The following is a 16,880-nucleotide window of genomic DNA, read 5'->3' as shown; positions in this document are numbered from 1 at the left end:
CAGTTTTTATATATGCAGCAGAATGTAAATTTTGTTATCTACATAATGCAATATGAATTTCTTTTCCCTTTGTTCTAATTAGCGTACAAAACAAGAAACACATTTTAAGGAAACTCAAACAAAAAATTCTCCAAATTTTTATATGTGACATTTGAATTCAGAAAATATCAAGGTGTATTTAATAAGGTGTATGCATCAGCTACAAAAACAACATTCTTGTTATAGTACTACCCGAAAATCGGCTTCGATAGCTGCCCTTCCAAATATAAAATTGAGGTAATTGCCGGCTCTTGGGGACAACTTCACTTGGAACCTACCCATATAAATATAAAATTGAGGTGGTTGGCCGGATCTCGGCAAATAATTTCACCATCGACAGATTTTAATGCAAGATATGCAACGGAATTTCTTATACAATCAAAATTACTTCCACATAAATCTTTCTAAACCTGAAGAAATAGAAGTAGGTGGCAAACATTCGCTGCAATTTAAGATTTTCGACTACGCAACCAATGTGCCTTGAGCTAAATATCCCAAATTCATGCTATAGCCAATGAACAAAATATATATCCTTTTGTAAGTGTTTGAAATGATCCGCGACAGGGTTTTAAATTTGGTTCTTTGGTAAGCTAAGAAATGATCCCTTTGTTCCAAAAACTATTCATCTTCGCATTTGTTTATAAAGTTTTAAAATTAAAAAAAAAATATATATTAAAAATGTGTTTGACAATTAGATTCACAAACAAAGAAGAAAAAACTTTGAAACCATGTGATTGTCACTCACACCTTATTTAATACATCTTGGAAAATATAAAAATGTATGATATGAACGGGTTAATTCATGTACGTAATTCTTAGAGCGAACTACGTTGTTCGAATGGTCGTCAGAACATGACATAAAAATAGGTCAATCTATATCATATATCAATCTAGACCTACTTCAGTACTCTGTGCAAAAATTTGTCTCAATCGGAACTATATATGGGAGCTTTATCTAAATCTGAACCGATTCTCAATAGGGTTCGCCCTTGGTCCAAATTATAGGCTCCGTAAGTATTTTGGTAAGAGCTTATATTTTAATATATATTCCGACCAATTTATAACATTATTTGTTTCCTCTTTCAGAATAGGCGAACACAAATAGGAGGACAAACAAGAAGTACAATGCCTTGTAACTCCAAAGGCTTATGAAAGATGGCGGATCCTAAACCTAGCTTGAGCTCAACCTAAGTTCAAAACGGATTCTAAGGTAACCACTAATAATATTTGTTGGTTTAATAAACACCCTTGTTCACGCTTCTGTTTAAATTTCTTTTCTTGTTTCCTCTTCGGCGGAATTTATTAAAGTATGTCCGATCGGGTATTCAGTGACACATGTCGCTTTGGCAAGATACCTGGGCATGCCGGTACGGTCATGCCATAAAGTGCTGATTCTCCCTCGTTGGATTGGATGCGCGATACTGTGGCTGCTGATGTGTTTTATTTTAAGCAAAATGGTTTTACAAATGTTTAAGATGTTCATGCCCCTTCAGTTCGTATTTGTGTATTTAGTATTGTTGTTTTGTGTTGTCATTCAAATCCAAAATCCATATTTCAAAATAAAAAAGGATAAGATTTGAAATTTGAAAAAAATGTATTTTCTTCACTCTAATCAGAGCCACACAACCAATCTTCATCGAACTCGAATTAAAAAAGGATTTTCTTCATTTCCCCTCGCAGGAAAACTTTTTATTTCTATTTTGTCCTGTTTATCTTCATTTCTCCCCACTTCCAATTGACAATATTGGTATACTGGCTACGTAACACAATCTTCATTATAGCCTAGACTTGTACATTATCCTCATTTTTATGTGTCGTAAATGCACAAAATCAAACTGAATTTATACTGAATTAAACAATTCCAATATGGCAATGCTGTAGAAAATAAATTATTTGTTGTCAAATTTGTTTACGTTTATGAAAAAAATATTAGAAATAAAGGCAAATTTCAACATTTTTTCCAGTCGGGAGCTGTTTTACTACCATTTTAGCTGTTATTCTTCCGTTCTGTCATGTATCTATTTCATAAAGATGTAATCCCAAAAAATATTGGAAACAATTGTGAAAAATTTCATCCTACACACAGACAAACAATATTTTGGAAACAAAAAACTGGTTCATAAATGCAGAAACTCTCGTCTGTCAGGGGTAAATATTAATTCAAATTAGGAACTTTTTAATGCAAATTAAGGCTGTCTATGGTATTATTTTGTGGTCTTTGAGCGGCGATTTATGGCACAAAACTTTTCCACTGAGAAGGGCTGATTTGGAAGCCACAATTAAATATATTTATATAGGAGCCACGGGCAGGATGTAGTAAATTTTCAAAAAAAAAAAAAAGATTTCAATTCCTTATAGATTATTTGTTGACAAAAAATGAAAACAAATAAATATTTGTTTTTGTTCATTTTTGACAAAAACTAATTGTCAGCATGACAATTTAATTTCTATAACAACAATGTTAGTTCCGTTCCAGAACCTAAAATAATCTACTCTTTTTACATGTTTTGAAACTTTTTACTCGAAAGCCGTTCCTCAACCCACAAAACTGGTAAAACACTGACTCAAATTTAAGAGAGCACAAAACAAAATGGCGTTCTCTTTGAAAACTTTTACTCGAGAAATTTGGTCGAGTAAAAATGGTAAACAGGAATGCCTACTTCTGATTGGCTGTTATGTTGATTTTGAAGTATTGCCATCTAATTTTGGCACATTTACTAGATTTGCGTTCCCGAACTTTTCAAATTATTTTGTACTCTAAGAGCAATTTTGAAATGTTTCCCTTTCACTAGATTTACTATTAAAAAAGTACTGGAACAAACCAGTTGTTTTTGTAAAATATTTGTTGTTGTATCTGATGCATACACCTTGATTTCTCTGTTATACCAAAATTACATTAGGCAATTTTACTTGCGGCAATTATTAGTTTGTGGGCGAGAGGTGAAACGTTGCCGTTTCCACCAACTCTCTCACCTACAAAATACTAAAATGAGACAATTAAAATTGCCTAATGTAAATACGAACATATGCGAATCCTTGGTTTATGGAATATACATGATATAACAAATAAGCAACCTCATGCTCATATGACTATTTTTTTTTATTTTTACAACCCTTCATAGTCAAAATTGTATTGACAAACCTTATAATGCCGTGTACAGACGAGCGTTGTTCGCTCTCTCATTCGTTGTTCGACCCTTAATTATGAAGGAATTACTTAGTTCCCCATACAAAATTGTCTGAGCGAACACCGACTTTTGTACGTTGTTCAATTCGAATCACTCTCTGAATAACCAATAAATTTGTCCCATCCCTAACAATTGAGAGTATTTATCGAAAATAAATTAATTTTGACAGTTTGAAAATATTTATGAAATTTTCAAACTTTTTCAGTAAAATTGAAAATCATGAATGAAAAGTAAAAAATTGTATAGTTTTTATATATGCAGCAGGATGTAAATTTTGTTTTCCACATAATGCAATATGCATTTCTTTTCCCTTGGTTCTAATTAGCGTACAAAACAAGAAACAAATGTGGGGCAACTCAAACAAAAAATTCTCCAAATTTTTATTTGTGACAGTATGTGACATTTGAATTGAGAAAATATAAAAATGTATTAAAAACAACAACATTTTCAGAAAAAATGGAAAACATGAATGAAAAGTAAATAGATATGGGTTCATACTATAGTCAGGAGAAAGAGAATTATTTTTTCTATTTAGATCCCGATGTAATTCACTAAAATATGTTACATTTTTGGTGTAAAACAAGAAACAAAAAGTTTGAAATAAAAAACTCTGATGATATGGATTATGAATAGTGTTGTATGAACGGGTTAATTAATGTACGTAATTCTGAGAGCGAACTACGTTGTTCGGATGCCCGTCAGAACATGGCATGAGCGAACACCGATTTTTGTACGTAGTTCAATTCGAATCACTCTCTGAATAACAAAGAAATTTGTCCCATCCCTAACAATTGAGAGCATTTATCGAAAATAAATTAATTTTGAAAGCTTGAAAATATTTATAAAATTTTCAAACTTTTTTAGTAAAATTGAAAATGATGAATGAAAAGTAAAAAATTGTCTAGTTTTTATATATGCAGCAGGATGTAAATTTTGTTATCTACAATGCAATATGAATTTCTTTCCTCTTGGTTCTAATTAGCGTACAAAACAAGAAACAAATTTGGAGAAACTCAAACAAAAAATTCTCCAAATTTTTATATGCGACATTTTAATTTAGAAAAAATAAAAAATTTTTGAAAACAACAATATTTTCAGAAAAAATGGAAATTATGAATTAAAAGTAAATAGATATGGGTTCATACTATAGTCAGGAGAAAGAGAATTAATTTTTCTATTTAGATCCATATGTGATTGGGTTCATACTATAGTCAAGGGAAAGAGAATTAATTTTTCTATTTAGATCCATATGTGATTCATGCAAATATGTTAGAATTTTGGTATAAAATAAGAAACAAAAAGTTTGAAATAAAAAACTCTGATGACATGAATTAAGAATAGTGTTGTATGAACGGGTTAATTCATGTACGTAATTCTGAGAGCGAACTACATTGTTCGAATGTCCGTCAGAAAATGGCATAAGTGTGAATAATACACACACGTACAAACCTATGTCAATTACAGAAAAAAAACACATATTGATTACTTGAAAACCAAATTGTAAACAAATTTTTAATATTTAAATATTGAACTAATTACGTGCCTGAAAAATAACTGTTGAAAGAAAAGAAGGAATCCTTAAAATTAGGAATAGGAAAGAATGGGCGTTTTAAAACATGCAACAAAATTTTGTTTTAAAAAAGATACTCTCGGGAATTAATAGTATTTTTCTTGACTATAGAGCAGCTGACGGCTGACAGCTAATAGATAAATGCGTCGCAGAAATTTTTATACTAGAAGAGATTAAAGCCATTTTTGAGAATTTGGCAATAAAATAGAAAAATAGAGGAGCTAAAGGTTTTCTCATAGATAAACTTTAGGCCTTCTTATAGATGAGCTGAAGGACTTCTTCTAAACTATCCTATTCTTCTAGAAGAGATGAAGCTCTTCTTCTTCTAGAAGAGATGAGGGGATTACTATGTTAACCCTACGGTCAATAACCAAAAAAGTATACGTAGATCAATAACCGTGGTACATTTGTACCCATCCAAAGATAGCTCTGTAACTCATTAAAAAATTGGACTATCGTGAGGTTTTTTTGTTTTAAATTAGTCTATACGGGTCTGATCTAAATGTAGGAACTCAAAATTATATATACATTAAAATAATATATATTTAAATCCATGCTTAAATGATAATCTATGTAAAACAATCATAGTAAATTCGTTATAGCTTTCGAATGGGTTAAGCTTTTTTAGTTATTTTTTTAATGGGATCTTATTTAGGTGTTCCTCAACCCCTCTGCAAATTTTTGTGGCCCTAGACAACATGGGGTCATCAGGGCGACTCGTGGAAATCAGAAACTACCTTGATTTTCCTTAGGTATACAGGGACTAAAACAATTATTATTGCCAATTATTCACATTTTATGAGTTTAGAGATTGTAATTGGCGCATTTTTAACATTATTTTATACTTTAAAACGTTATTTAATGTAGTTTATATATGTACGTCAATCTAGGATTCTAATAAATCAGACTAATTCGATTATAAAAAATTTCCGGGCCCAATATGAAGAATAATTGGATAATTACGGACAATAATCATTGTTTTTGTCCCTGTATACCAAGGGAAAGCCAGGGTAGTTTCTGACTTCCACGAGTCGCCCTTATGGCCCCATGTTGTCTAGGGCCACAAAAATTTGCAGAGGGGTTGAGGAACACCTAAATAAGATCCCAATAAAAAAATAACTAAAAAAGCTTAACCCATTCGAAAGCTATAACGAATTTACTTTGATTGTTTTACATAGATTATCATTTAAGCATGGATTTAAATATATATTATTTTAATGTATTTATAATTTTGAGTTCCTGCATTTAGATCAGATCCGTATAGACTAATTTAAAACAAAAACCTCACGATAGTCCAATTTTTTAATGAGTTCCAGAGCTATCTTTGGATGGGTACAAATGTACCACGGTTATTGATCTACGTAGGTAATAACTTTAAAAAATTGTAAAAATTATATATATGGAAAATATTTATAATTTTTTTCTTCGATTATGTGTGAAAATACCTCAAGAATGATTCCTCAAAATTTGATCCAAATATCTCCATTATTAAAAGTTTTACAGCATTTTTATTCGAAAAAAGGTACAAATGTACCCGGTTATTGACCGTAGGGTTAAAATAGCTGAGGGTTTTCCTTTTGGATTTACACTCCTGACCATTAATTTCAATTTCAGATAATCATTTTAAATTGTGTACCATATGTATTCTTATTCTGAATACAACGTTATTTTTTTGCGGATGTCAATACTTGTGCCTCCAAAGTTCCATTGGGACCATGTGTTTTCATGGTTTTAAACACATAAATTTGATGGGCTTTAGATCCAGATTACGTCAATATATATCACTTTGGATCTCCTTATAAAAAAAGTGTTACACACTTTGAAATCTTTGACATATACCACAAAACCGCTTCAAAACGAAAAGAAAATATATTGGCCCATGGGAACTTTGGATGCCAATATATCAGATACCACGGATTCCGTCAGAAAAGCATGTGTCGTTGAACCAGGGGATCCAGCTATTGTGAATTTTAAATTATTCGATCGGTCCTTAAACTTGAATTCGTGATATTCAAAATTAAATGAAAAGAGACAATATTGCGGCCGACTGTTCCTGAAGCAAGGGAACTACATGACGTCAGGCAATTGAATTTGGATATTAGTCTTCGATGATATGAAGGTTGTGGAAACGTAACGAGATCCTACGGAATTATGTGCAAGTCGTAATGGCCAGTAGGGTAAAGGAATCATGTTAAAATGACAAGACATTTTTTAATTAACTAATTTCCAATGCAGCATTAAGGGATATTATATATCTTGTATAAAGTTTTCGTTCGTTTTTCATTACATCGGAATTTTTAACCACACTTTACAAAATCATTTCGAGATATGTCCATAGTTAACTTTGAAGATACGCATAGAATCACTTTCTGTGTCGATTTTTTGCGTCTTTGTATTATGTACGACTGTAAACAAAGTACGGGTTGCATTTATGATTTGGTTAAAGAAAACCCGCGTTGAAAATGGTGCAAATCGTTTCAGATTTAGATATAGCTTCATATATAGTTTCGTCCGATTTTATATAAAAGGTTCACAAACGTCATATGAATCTAGAATGACGTGTATTGAGTTTTATATATATATATATATATGCAGAATAATGAATTGTGAGTGTCAAGTTTGCTTTAAATCGTCGGGTTATAATACGGTTAATATCAAAATATTTTGCACACACAATCACAATTATTATACATGACACCTGCTTGTTATGCTTGATGTATATAAATGTCAGTGTAGATTACAATAAAACTTTGATATGTTCCATAAGCGACCTCTACCTTCGGCCAATAAACACTATCATAGGCTTAGTGTGGTATGTATGGTATGTAAATGGCGCTAATGAATTCACATTGATTTTAGTACAAGTGTTGGCATATTTTTTATATAAACATTTGTATATAAACATTTATTCATGTTGCTAGATAGATTACAAATGGAAACATTTTTCTGAACCAATGCTGTGTACCAGAAATTTTTACTCGTCAACATAGGCGTTGGTCTCTGTTCGTTCTGTTGTGACTGATATATTTTTTGATTAAATATATTCTGTACTACTCGAACAATCGATTTGTCATTTATTACGACTATATCAATCGATATTTCATCACATACTGCAAAAATATTCCGGCCTTCTTCAATAAAGGATATTGAAATTGAATCGTTCCTTCAAATATTTATTTATTTTGAGATTTAATTTGGATTTATTTCTAAGAAGTTGAAGTTTCAGTGCCAAGAAGGGTTGGTACGCAAAAGTAGAGGTCAAATGTAATGAGTAGGAACTCCGAGTATTTTTATATAACTACGTAATTTGGACAAACTAATTGTAAATATGACAAGCAGATTTCTGTAAAATGAAAAAAATAGTTAAGCCATTATCAAGAATTATAATATTTTTATGTAAAGAATTTTTTAAATTTTATGAAAAATATCTGAAAGTGGATCTGTGTATCACTAAGTGGAAAGCGAAAGAATGGTTTTCTACCCCATGTCGAGTAAAACAGTAGCTGAAAATCAAATACAAAGTCCATGTTATTCTATCTGTGAATAAATCTGTAGTAAATACTGATCACATAACTAGAGAAGTTAAAGTGCTGCAAGTCTTCTAAAAATATACATTATTTTATTTTTAAAATGCAACAAATTTAATCATATACTCATCTCATATTTAAGGAAGGCAAAAATTGACTTTTTTCATTTCGCTCCCTCGGGCCAACTGAAAAAGCTATCCAAAGTTGCTTACGTTACTAGAGATAAGTATTGCCAAAAAAATTGGCTGAGGATCGGAAAAATGTTAAACCGAAATTTTATGAGCGCTGTTCAAAGATACCGCCCTTGAAAGGAACCCCTCTCCCCTACATAAAATGTAGGATATATTTGCCATTGAGTTGTTTTTTTTCTGATTGTCCTACACTAAGTCAATTCTTTTCACAATATAGCAAGAATTCTTTTAATTACAACTGAATTTGAAAATATTTCAATTTTGTTTATATTTTTATTAAGACCAAGGTGTATTTAATAAGGTGTAAGTGACAATGATATGGTTTTAAACTTTTTTCTTTATTGTTTGTAAACTAAATTGTCAGAAATATTTTCATTATTATATTTCTATTTCAAAAATGGTGTTTAAATTTAGGCTTTTTAAATAATAAAAATTCAAGAAAACTACATCCAAAGAGGGGGACAGAAGGGAAACCTAGGCTCAGTTATAACCCCGTTCGCCGATTGGTCCACATATTTTATGTTATGTGAGAAAATATGTCCAGAAATCCCAGCTACTCATAAAATCGAGGAGATTATGTTAGCCTATATTGAAAACGGCCCCTTGGTGCTTGTCACAATTCTCGGCGGAGGTTAAATATGCCTATGGAAAGATTTTATACGGTCAACACAATTTCCATGATTTAGTCTTTGGCCGGGGATTTATGTCCTTCAATTTTCTTTAAGAAGGCAAGATTTGAAGCCACCCCATAGAAAAAATAGAGTGTAACCCACAATATAAATAACATCACAAAAAGCCATGGGCTAATTGTGGGACAGGTCTTAAACTTTATTTTTCACTGACCTAAAACCGCCAATAACACAAATTCATTAATTATTCCTCAAAGAATAGTTCTTGACAAAAATAAATTAATAATTGTTTTTGTTTATTTTTGTCAAAAACTTATTGTCAGCATGACAATTTAATTTCTATAACAACAATGTTGTTTTTGAAAATATGTGTTGTTGTATCTGATGCATACACCTTATTAAATACACCTTGATTAAGACATTACAAACACTTTAACAAATTTAGTAATTGTTTTGACTAGAGATGGGTAGTGGGTAAATACCCAACGGGTAAATACCCGGTAAATTGGGTAAATACCCATTTGTGGGTATTTATTTGGGTATTTACTATATTGAATCGGTAATACAACATCTTGCACCCTATTTCCGGGTTTCTGTCATCAAATCGATTTAGAATGGATAGTTTTACGATACTTTAAAGACGTGGGTAAATACTTGGGTAAATACCCGAGTTTTTACCCAAAAATTGGGTATAAACTCATTAACTCACTAAAATGGGTATAAACTCATTAACTGCCCAGGTTCAAGTGGTTCGGCAGTTAATGAGTTTATACCCAATTTTTGGGTAAATACTCAAAATAGGGGTACCTTTGTATGGGGGCTACCAGTAAACGTGGACCTACATACATAAAATTTTGCATGGACATTTGGTACCCAAAAAGAACACTCTGTGCCAAATTACAGCCAATTTGGTTGTAAAATGTGTCTAATAGGCAAAAAATACTTTAAACCGGGAGATACGGTTATAAGGGGGCTATATCAAAACTTGGACGCAGGGACCCAAGTTGGATTTCTATATTTGCTTTGACATTAGAAACATGTGTGCAAAATTTTGGCCGTCTATGTCAAGTGGTTCGGCAGTTAATGAGTTTATACCCAATTTTTGGGTAAATACTCAAAATAGGGGTACCTTTGTATGGGGGCTACCAGTAAACGTGGACCTACATACACAAAATTTTGCATGGACATTTTGTATCCAAGAAGAGCACTCTGTACCAAATTACAGCCAATTTGGTTGTAAAATGTGTCTAATAAACAAAAATTACCTTAAATCGGGAGATATGGTTATATGGGGGCTATATCAAAACTTGGACCCAGGGACCCCATGTTGGATTTCTATATTTGCTTTGTCGTTAGAAACATGTGTGCCTATGTCAAGTGGTTCGGCAGTTAATGAGTTTATACCCAATTTTTGGGTAAAAACTCGGGTATTTACCCACGCCTTTAAAGTATCGTAAAACTATCCATTATAAATCGATTTGATAACAGAAACCCGGAAATAGGGTGTAAGATGTTGTATTACCGAATCAATATAGTAAATACCCAAATAAATACCCGCAAATGGGTATTTACCCGGTATTTACCCACCCCTTGGGTATTTGCCCGGTAAATACCATCTCTAGTTTTGACAGAACAGGGGCACACAACAACGTTACCTATATTCCGACGAGGCGTATAAAAATATTCCACTTATCCACTATGGCACAATGCTTTGTACGGCGTTATTACCTAAATACGTCGAATCCATATCTCTTAGCGAACTGAAAAAACGTCAAAGGACTTGGTCGAAATTTAGGTAGTGCTCCAAAATAAAAAAATGTAATAAGAGGTACCATTAACCTACCTTTTGCTTTGTCTATAAATATACATGATAACTAACGATGGCGATCCCCACAAAAGTTTATTTTTTACACTACGTCCCGAACATCACCGACTATCTCGGTCCGACTATAATTATATACACACTTTGTAAATCACTGACAGTCACTTTAATATTTGCCTCAATAAACCTAATCAATAAAAAAAGATAACTAATTATCTCATTATTAGTTAAACATCTGTAATTATAGAATATTTTCATTAATGCAGTAAAATCGAATGTTATTAGATCTAATTCATATTCTTTAGTTAACTATCAATTCTAGACCAGTGAAGATCGACGTTCTCCGTAGAGAAACTTGAATATAGCAATAAAAAAATAACATAAATAAAATATAAATGACAAGACAATTGTACAACAGCCTTTGATTCGTGAATCGTGTTATCCTAATCCTACTAAATTTTGTTATGATATGACAATTGTTAAAAAATAAGTGTCAAAGTGTCAAGTCTGTGATAACTGATAACTTTTGTTTAGAAACAAAAGTAAAACTCTGCATTTACATAACAATATATACTACATTTTAAAAACAACTAATTCGATAAAATGTTGAATGCGACGAAGAGAAAATTTGTTTCTAAATATAGAATTTATCAAAAGTCCCTAATAGGACACAAGGATCTACAACAAATAAAATCGTTTAAACGATCTGCACATTCTCAACAATGGTTAGAACCTCTGATGAATGAAAATAATGAATGGAACCAAGCCATAAATGAAGGAAAGCGAGTTGTGGGTTATTCAACAACCGACTTGAGTTTGAAATGGATTCGTGACGATGACGCCGTAACGCTGATGAATAAAATCCCGAAAAGTCAGCACCCTATGTTAAAAAATATGAAGTGAGTAAAATTTCAAGTTAATTTGTATTAATGCCCTGAAGAGACAAATATAGATGGTGAAAATGTTCGAAAGAACAATATTCCACATTCGTTTCATTCGATTATTTTAACTCGACATTTATTTGTATGAATAACTTCTCACAATTAGGCGTAGAGCTACTTAGATGTTTCGCCATTAAAGTTAAATTCGTCATCGAACATGCAGCATCTGTAATAGTATTTGTGCATTTTTTCCAGAATAAAATTCAAAATGCAAATCATATGTGTACATATATGTAACGAAATAAATTAAATTTAAAAAAATCAATTCAAAATTAAATTTTTGTAAAGGAAAAAACAACTTTTTGTAAATTTGATTTGCACGACTGACGTGCTCCGACTGCGGTACCCAACGTTTTTTACATGGTATAATAATAGAAGGTAACAGCAAGTGTTGTTGTACAAAAAACGATACAACAACCACATGGAAATTTGTTTTTGTAAGTTCTACTAGTGTCAACTCATTTGACAGAAAAATGTAAATAAACAAATAAATTATCATCAAATTATTTTTATTTTGAAAAGGAAATATTTTCGAATCCTCAAAATAAAAATTGAAAAACATGAATGAAAATCTATCAAATTTATATTTCTATCTATTCCACATCTTTCCTATAATTGAGCCATTGCCATATATATGTGTAACACATATGAAAATGCTGGGAATAGCGAGTTATTCCTTGAAGAAAGATTTGCTTCCTCAAACTTTCCCAGCAGGCAGATTGAGTAAATTGAATACAGGAGCACATTTAATAAAGAACAATTTTAAATTGTATGCGTTCCCAATTTTCCTGTTGGGTGATTTTTAAAAACATAATTTGTCAAATTCATATTGACACTAGTATTACGTTGGAATCAAATCAGCTGGGATTTGCTGTTACCTTTTATAATTGTACCATGAATACACAAAGGCACTTATTTTTTATATTTTTATACAAATCTTAGTCCTGATTTATATTAGGCGAGTTTACTTGCGGCAATTTTTATCGTTCTCTTTTGAACTTGCTCCATGCGTCTCATGGTATAATAATAAAAGGTAACAGCAAGTGTTGTACAAAAAACGATACAACAACCACATGGAAATTTGTTGTTGTAAGTTCTACTAGTGTCAACTCATTTGACAGAAAAATGTAAACAAACAAACAAATTATCATCAAATTATTTTTATTTTGAAAATGGAATATTTTCGAATCCTCAAAATAAAAATTGAAAAACATGAATGAAAATCTATCAAATTTATATCTCTTTCGCTTCCACATCTTTCCTTTAATTGAGCCATTGCCATAGATATGTGTAACACATATGACAATGCTGGGAATAGCGAGTAATTCTTTCAAGAAAGATTTGCTTCCTCAAACTTTCCTAGCAGGCAGATTGAGTAAATTGAATACGGGAGCACATTTAATAAAGAACAATTTTAAATTGTATGCGTTCCCAATTTTCCTGTTGGGTTATTTTTAAAAACATAATTTGTCAAATTTATATTGACACTAGTATTACGTTGGAATCAAATCAGCTGGGATTTGCTGTTACCTTTTATAATTGTACCATGCGTTTTTTATTGTCTGTTCCCGTACTACCATAGCACAATTATGGAAGGTAGTCTCATTTGAGAAATTAATAATGGCAACTTTTTTAATTTGAAATTTATATATCAATTTCAAATAAAATGAAAAATAAATTCCATAAAATTAAGTGTATGTTGATTGACATATTTTTAACAAATTAAAAATTTATATTTTATTAAGTTACACATTGTTCTCAAGATGTGAATATGGATGTTACAATTTATATCGCAAGGGTTTTAAGGCAGGGAACATAGAAATATTAATAAATATAAATAATAGTTCCGTTCCAGAACCTAAAAGAATCTACTAATTGTACAAGTTTTGCAACTTTTTACGCGAAACCCGTTCCTGAACTCACAAAACTGGTAAGACGAAATGGCGCTCTCTTTGTAAACTTTTTACTCGAAAAATTTGTCCGAGTAAAAATGGTAAAAATGGATTATCAACTTCTGATTAACTGTTATGTTGATTTTGAAGTATGTATTGCCATCTAATTTTGGCATATTTTTTACTATATTTACCATGGCATAACTACACAAGGTAGACTCATAGATGTCTGCATGAGTCTATGTTGTGTAATTATGCCATGGTAAATATAGTATCCATTTTTTTTCATAATTTTTTCTTTTGACAACATTCAGCTTTGAAAATTTAAATGAAAATATTCTCCTTCGAAATGTACGCACAACACGTGTCCAGTGACAATAATTACAAAATGTTAAATATTTTGAAGTTTCCTGCGTCCTATAGTTATATCTTAATTTTGAAAACTGACTGTTGTCAAAAGTAAAATTATGAAAAATTTGCAAACATATGACTTCATGAGACTACCTTGTATAATTATGCCATGCAAGTTTTACTAATTTGTATTATTTTCTTCGATATCATAAAAGAAAAATTGTTATCGTAATAAAAAGTTGTACATTCTTGCAGATTCTGGAACATACCCATTCTATTGAATATTTTCTGAGAAGAAGTTTTTTATTCACCAGCAATCCGTAATGTCAAAACACTTCAGGGTTCAAAATAACGAAAATGGGGGCAATGATTATTTCATCGTTTATTGGTTGAAATTCGTTCTGAAATTCTCTCACGAATGAAAACAAACATTCCTAAATTATCGCGAATGTTCAAAACGCAACAACAATAACAACAAACGTTCGTGAACTCAATAGTTGTTGGACATGTGTTTTGTTATTCCACACACTTTCTGCTACATATATGTACATTCTTTCGTTGTTTGTGTTTTTACTTTTTTATGATATTTTTGTTTGTTGGTGTTTTTAACAGTGCTCGCGAACATTCGCGAATATTTCTTTTTTGAGCTTTTCAAAAGAATGAATCGACGACGCTTGCAGCGAAATTTTATCGTTCGTGAATATTTCCCTCAATGCGAACATTCGCGAGAGATTGCAAATGATCGTTCATTCATTGTAACTTTATCATTCGCGATAAATTGAAAACATTCGAATTCTCGCCTGTGAGCATTCGTGAGAAAGAGCGTATTTTAATCATCCTTCGCACCCTGGTATTGAATACACAAATATTTGTACAAATTATCCAGTAAAAGAGAATGAATTGAGAGAGAGAGAGCAGATGTGACAGTTGGGTTACTGAGTAAAAATTTTCCAGTAACATCAGTTGTTTTATGATCAAATTTTAAAATTACAAGAATTGGTTGTAGATTTTCAATAGTACACACCACATTGTAAATTGAATTAACTAACAACAATTATAGTCCAAACCGCTTAACTGCATGTTAGTAATACTATTTTAGAGAATTTAAACACTGTATTTATGCCAGCAAACACTGTATTTCAGCCAATAGATCTGGATTTCATTCGATCTTTAAAAAATCACAACAACTTCTACTTTTAGAATGTAGTTTTCTTTGTTGAAAAAAGATTTGCTGAGGGAGCCGAAATTTGTGAATGGGATAACATGGAGGCAGAAACAATTCCCAAAATTTTCAAAAAAGCTGAATTTACTTATTCCTGGTATTACAATACATACCAGTTTTATTGAACTTCGAACATGAGTTAAATGAAACATATATCATATTATTAAACATATGTTTTTAATGGTCTGTTACCGAAATCAAAAAATGTTAAAATTTCCAAATTTAAAAAGAAAATATCAAAAACAATTTTCATTAATTAAAGATTCCTGAAATTTTTGGAGCAGAGGAAAGGTTATACTAAGGCATTTTCATATCCGTTTCTTCTTGTAGAAACACATTCATATATGGCCAATTTTGATAATTGAAGATTTTTTCATATATTTACTCCTACAAATATTTACATAAAAATGAACACATTATTATAGTTTTTAAATTTGTTTTAAGCACGAATTTTCGTGAAATATATTGGTCAATTTTATTAATTGGGCAATTATATATTTGATATATATTTTAGGTAGCTCAAAATTAAAAATACCAACTTAACGATTGTCTTTAATGTTGCAGATATTTATTGAAAAATGACGAAAGCGCTGTTCATATCTGGGGTTTGATCATACTGTTATTATCAAAAGCAGCTGCAGCTGGTCAAAGATGTATCTTCACAAAATGCAGTGGTGACATCTTGCCCACCCAACGGGATTTGGCCGAAATCACACAACTTATTCATAAATCACAAATAATACACTGCGTAAGTTTAGCTATATCGGTAATATTATAAGCCCAATTTAAAAGATTTTTTCTATAGAATTTAGTTAATCTGCAGAAAACGACAAGGGCAGGCCAAGATGTGGAAAATTTTAAGGATATGCTAGTAGGCAATAAAATAGCCTTATTGTTTGGAGATTTGTTATTGGGTGGATCTATACTTGAAATTTCCAAATTAAGAAATCAGGAAATTCTGAGTTTAATTATGGCCGGCATTAGAAATATGGCGGATGGTGAATTTTTTGGAATCAGAGATGAACAAAATTGTCCTTTGCCATGGAAGAAGCAATCGCCGGAAATATTGAAAAGTAATTCAAGCGCCATCAAAACCATTGTTGATAACGGAGACACTGTTGCTCCGCATAATATCGCTGAAGTCAAAGGTAACACAGAGATGGAATGGGAACTTCGAAATATTTTTAATGGCGGTAGTTTATTGGGAAATGCCTGTAAATCGGCTATGATATTGGCTAAGCACTCTGGCGAGATTCAAAAATATGCCTATTTATTTGGCAAACACTTTCATCTGGCTTGGCAATCATCGCGGGAGCTCAAGGCGTTTCTACTACCCATAAACGAAAAAGGTACGAAGCCTATTTCCCTCCCTTGATTTGGTCCTATAACGCTATTAATAATTGTTTAGATGTTCCTTTCAGCTTAGTTTCTGCTCCAGTTTTATATCATTTGGAAAATGATCCGACATTGTATGATGAAATTGAAAATGGCAAAGAAAATGTGAAAAA

At 31.5% G+C, this 16,880-nt stretch overlaps 1 protein-coding gene across 1 annotated transcript; it reads left to right on the top strand.

Annotated features, from left to right (window-relative positions):
* Positions 1 to 15,936: 15,936 nt before the first annotated feature.
* On the top strand, positions 15,937 to 16,721 carry LOC133334829 (all trans-polyprenyl-diphosphate synthase PDSS2-like; the record flags this gene model as incomplete). The annotated part of the gene is made up of 2 exons (XM_061543145.1): positions 15,937 to 16,120; positions 16,196 to 16,721. Coding segments are annotated over 2 exons (710 nt in total), but the record flags the coding sequence as incomplete, so codon positions are not given.
* Positions 16,722 to 16,880: the final 159 nt, after the last annotated feature.

The sequence above is a fragment of the Musca vetustissima genome, unplaced genomic scaffold (genome assembly GCF_032173495.1).
Source record: "Musca vetustissima isolate MV318-11 ecotype Yass unplaced genomic scaffold, APGP_CSIRO_Mvet_v1 utg71805, whole genome shotgun sequence".
Lineage (NCBI taxonomy): Eukaryota > Metazoa > Arthropoda > Insecta > Diptera > Muscidae > Musca > Musca vetustissima.
The sequence above is the reverse complement of the archived record's forward strand: the minus strand, read 5'-3'. Positions and strand labels throughout refer to the sequence as shown.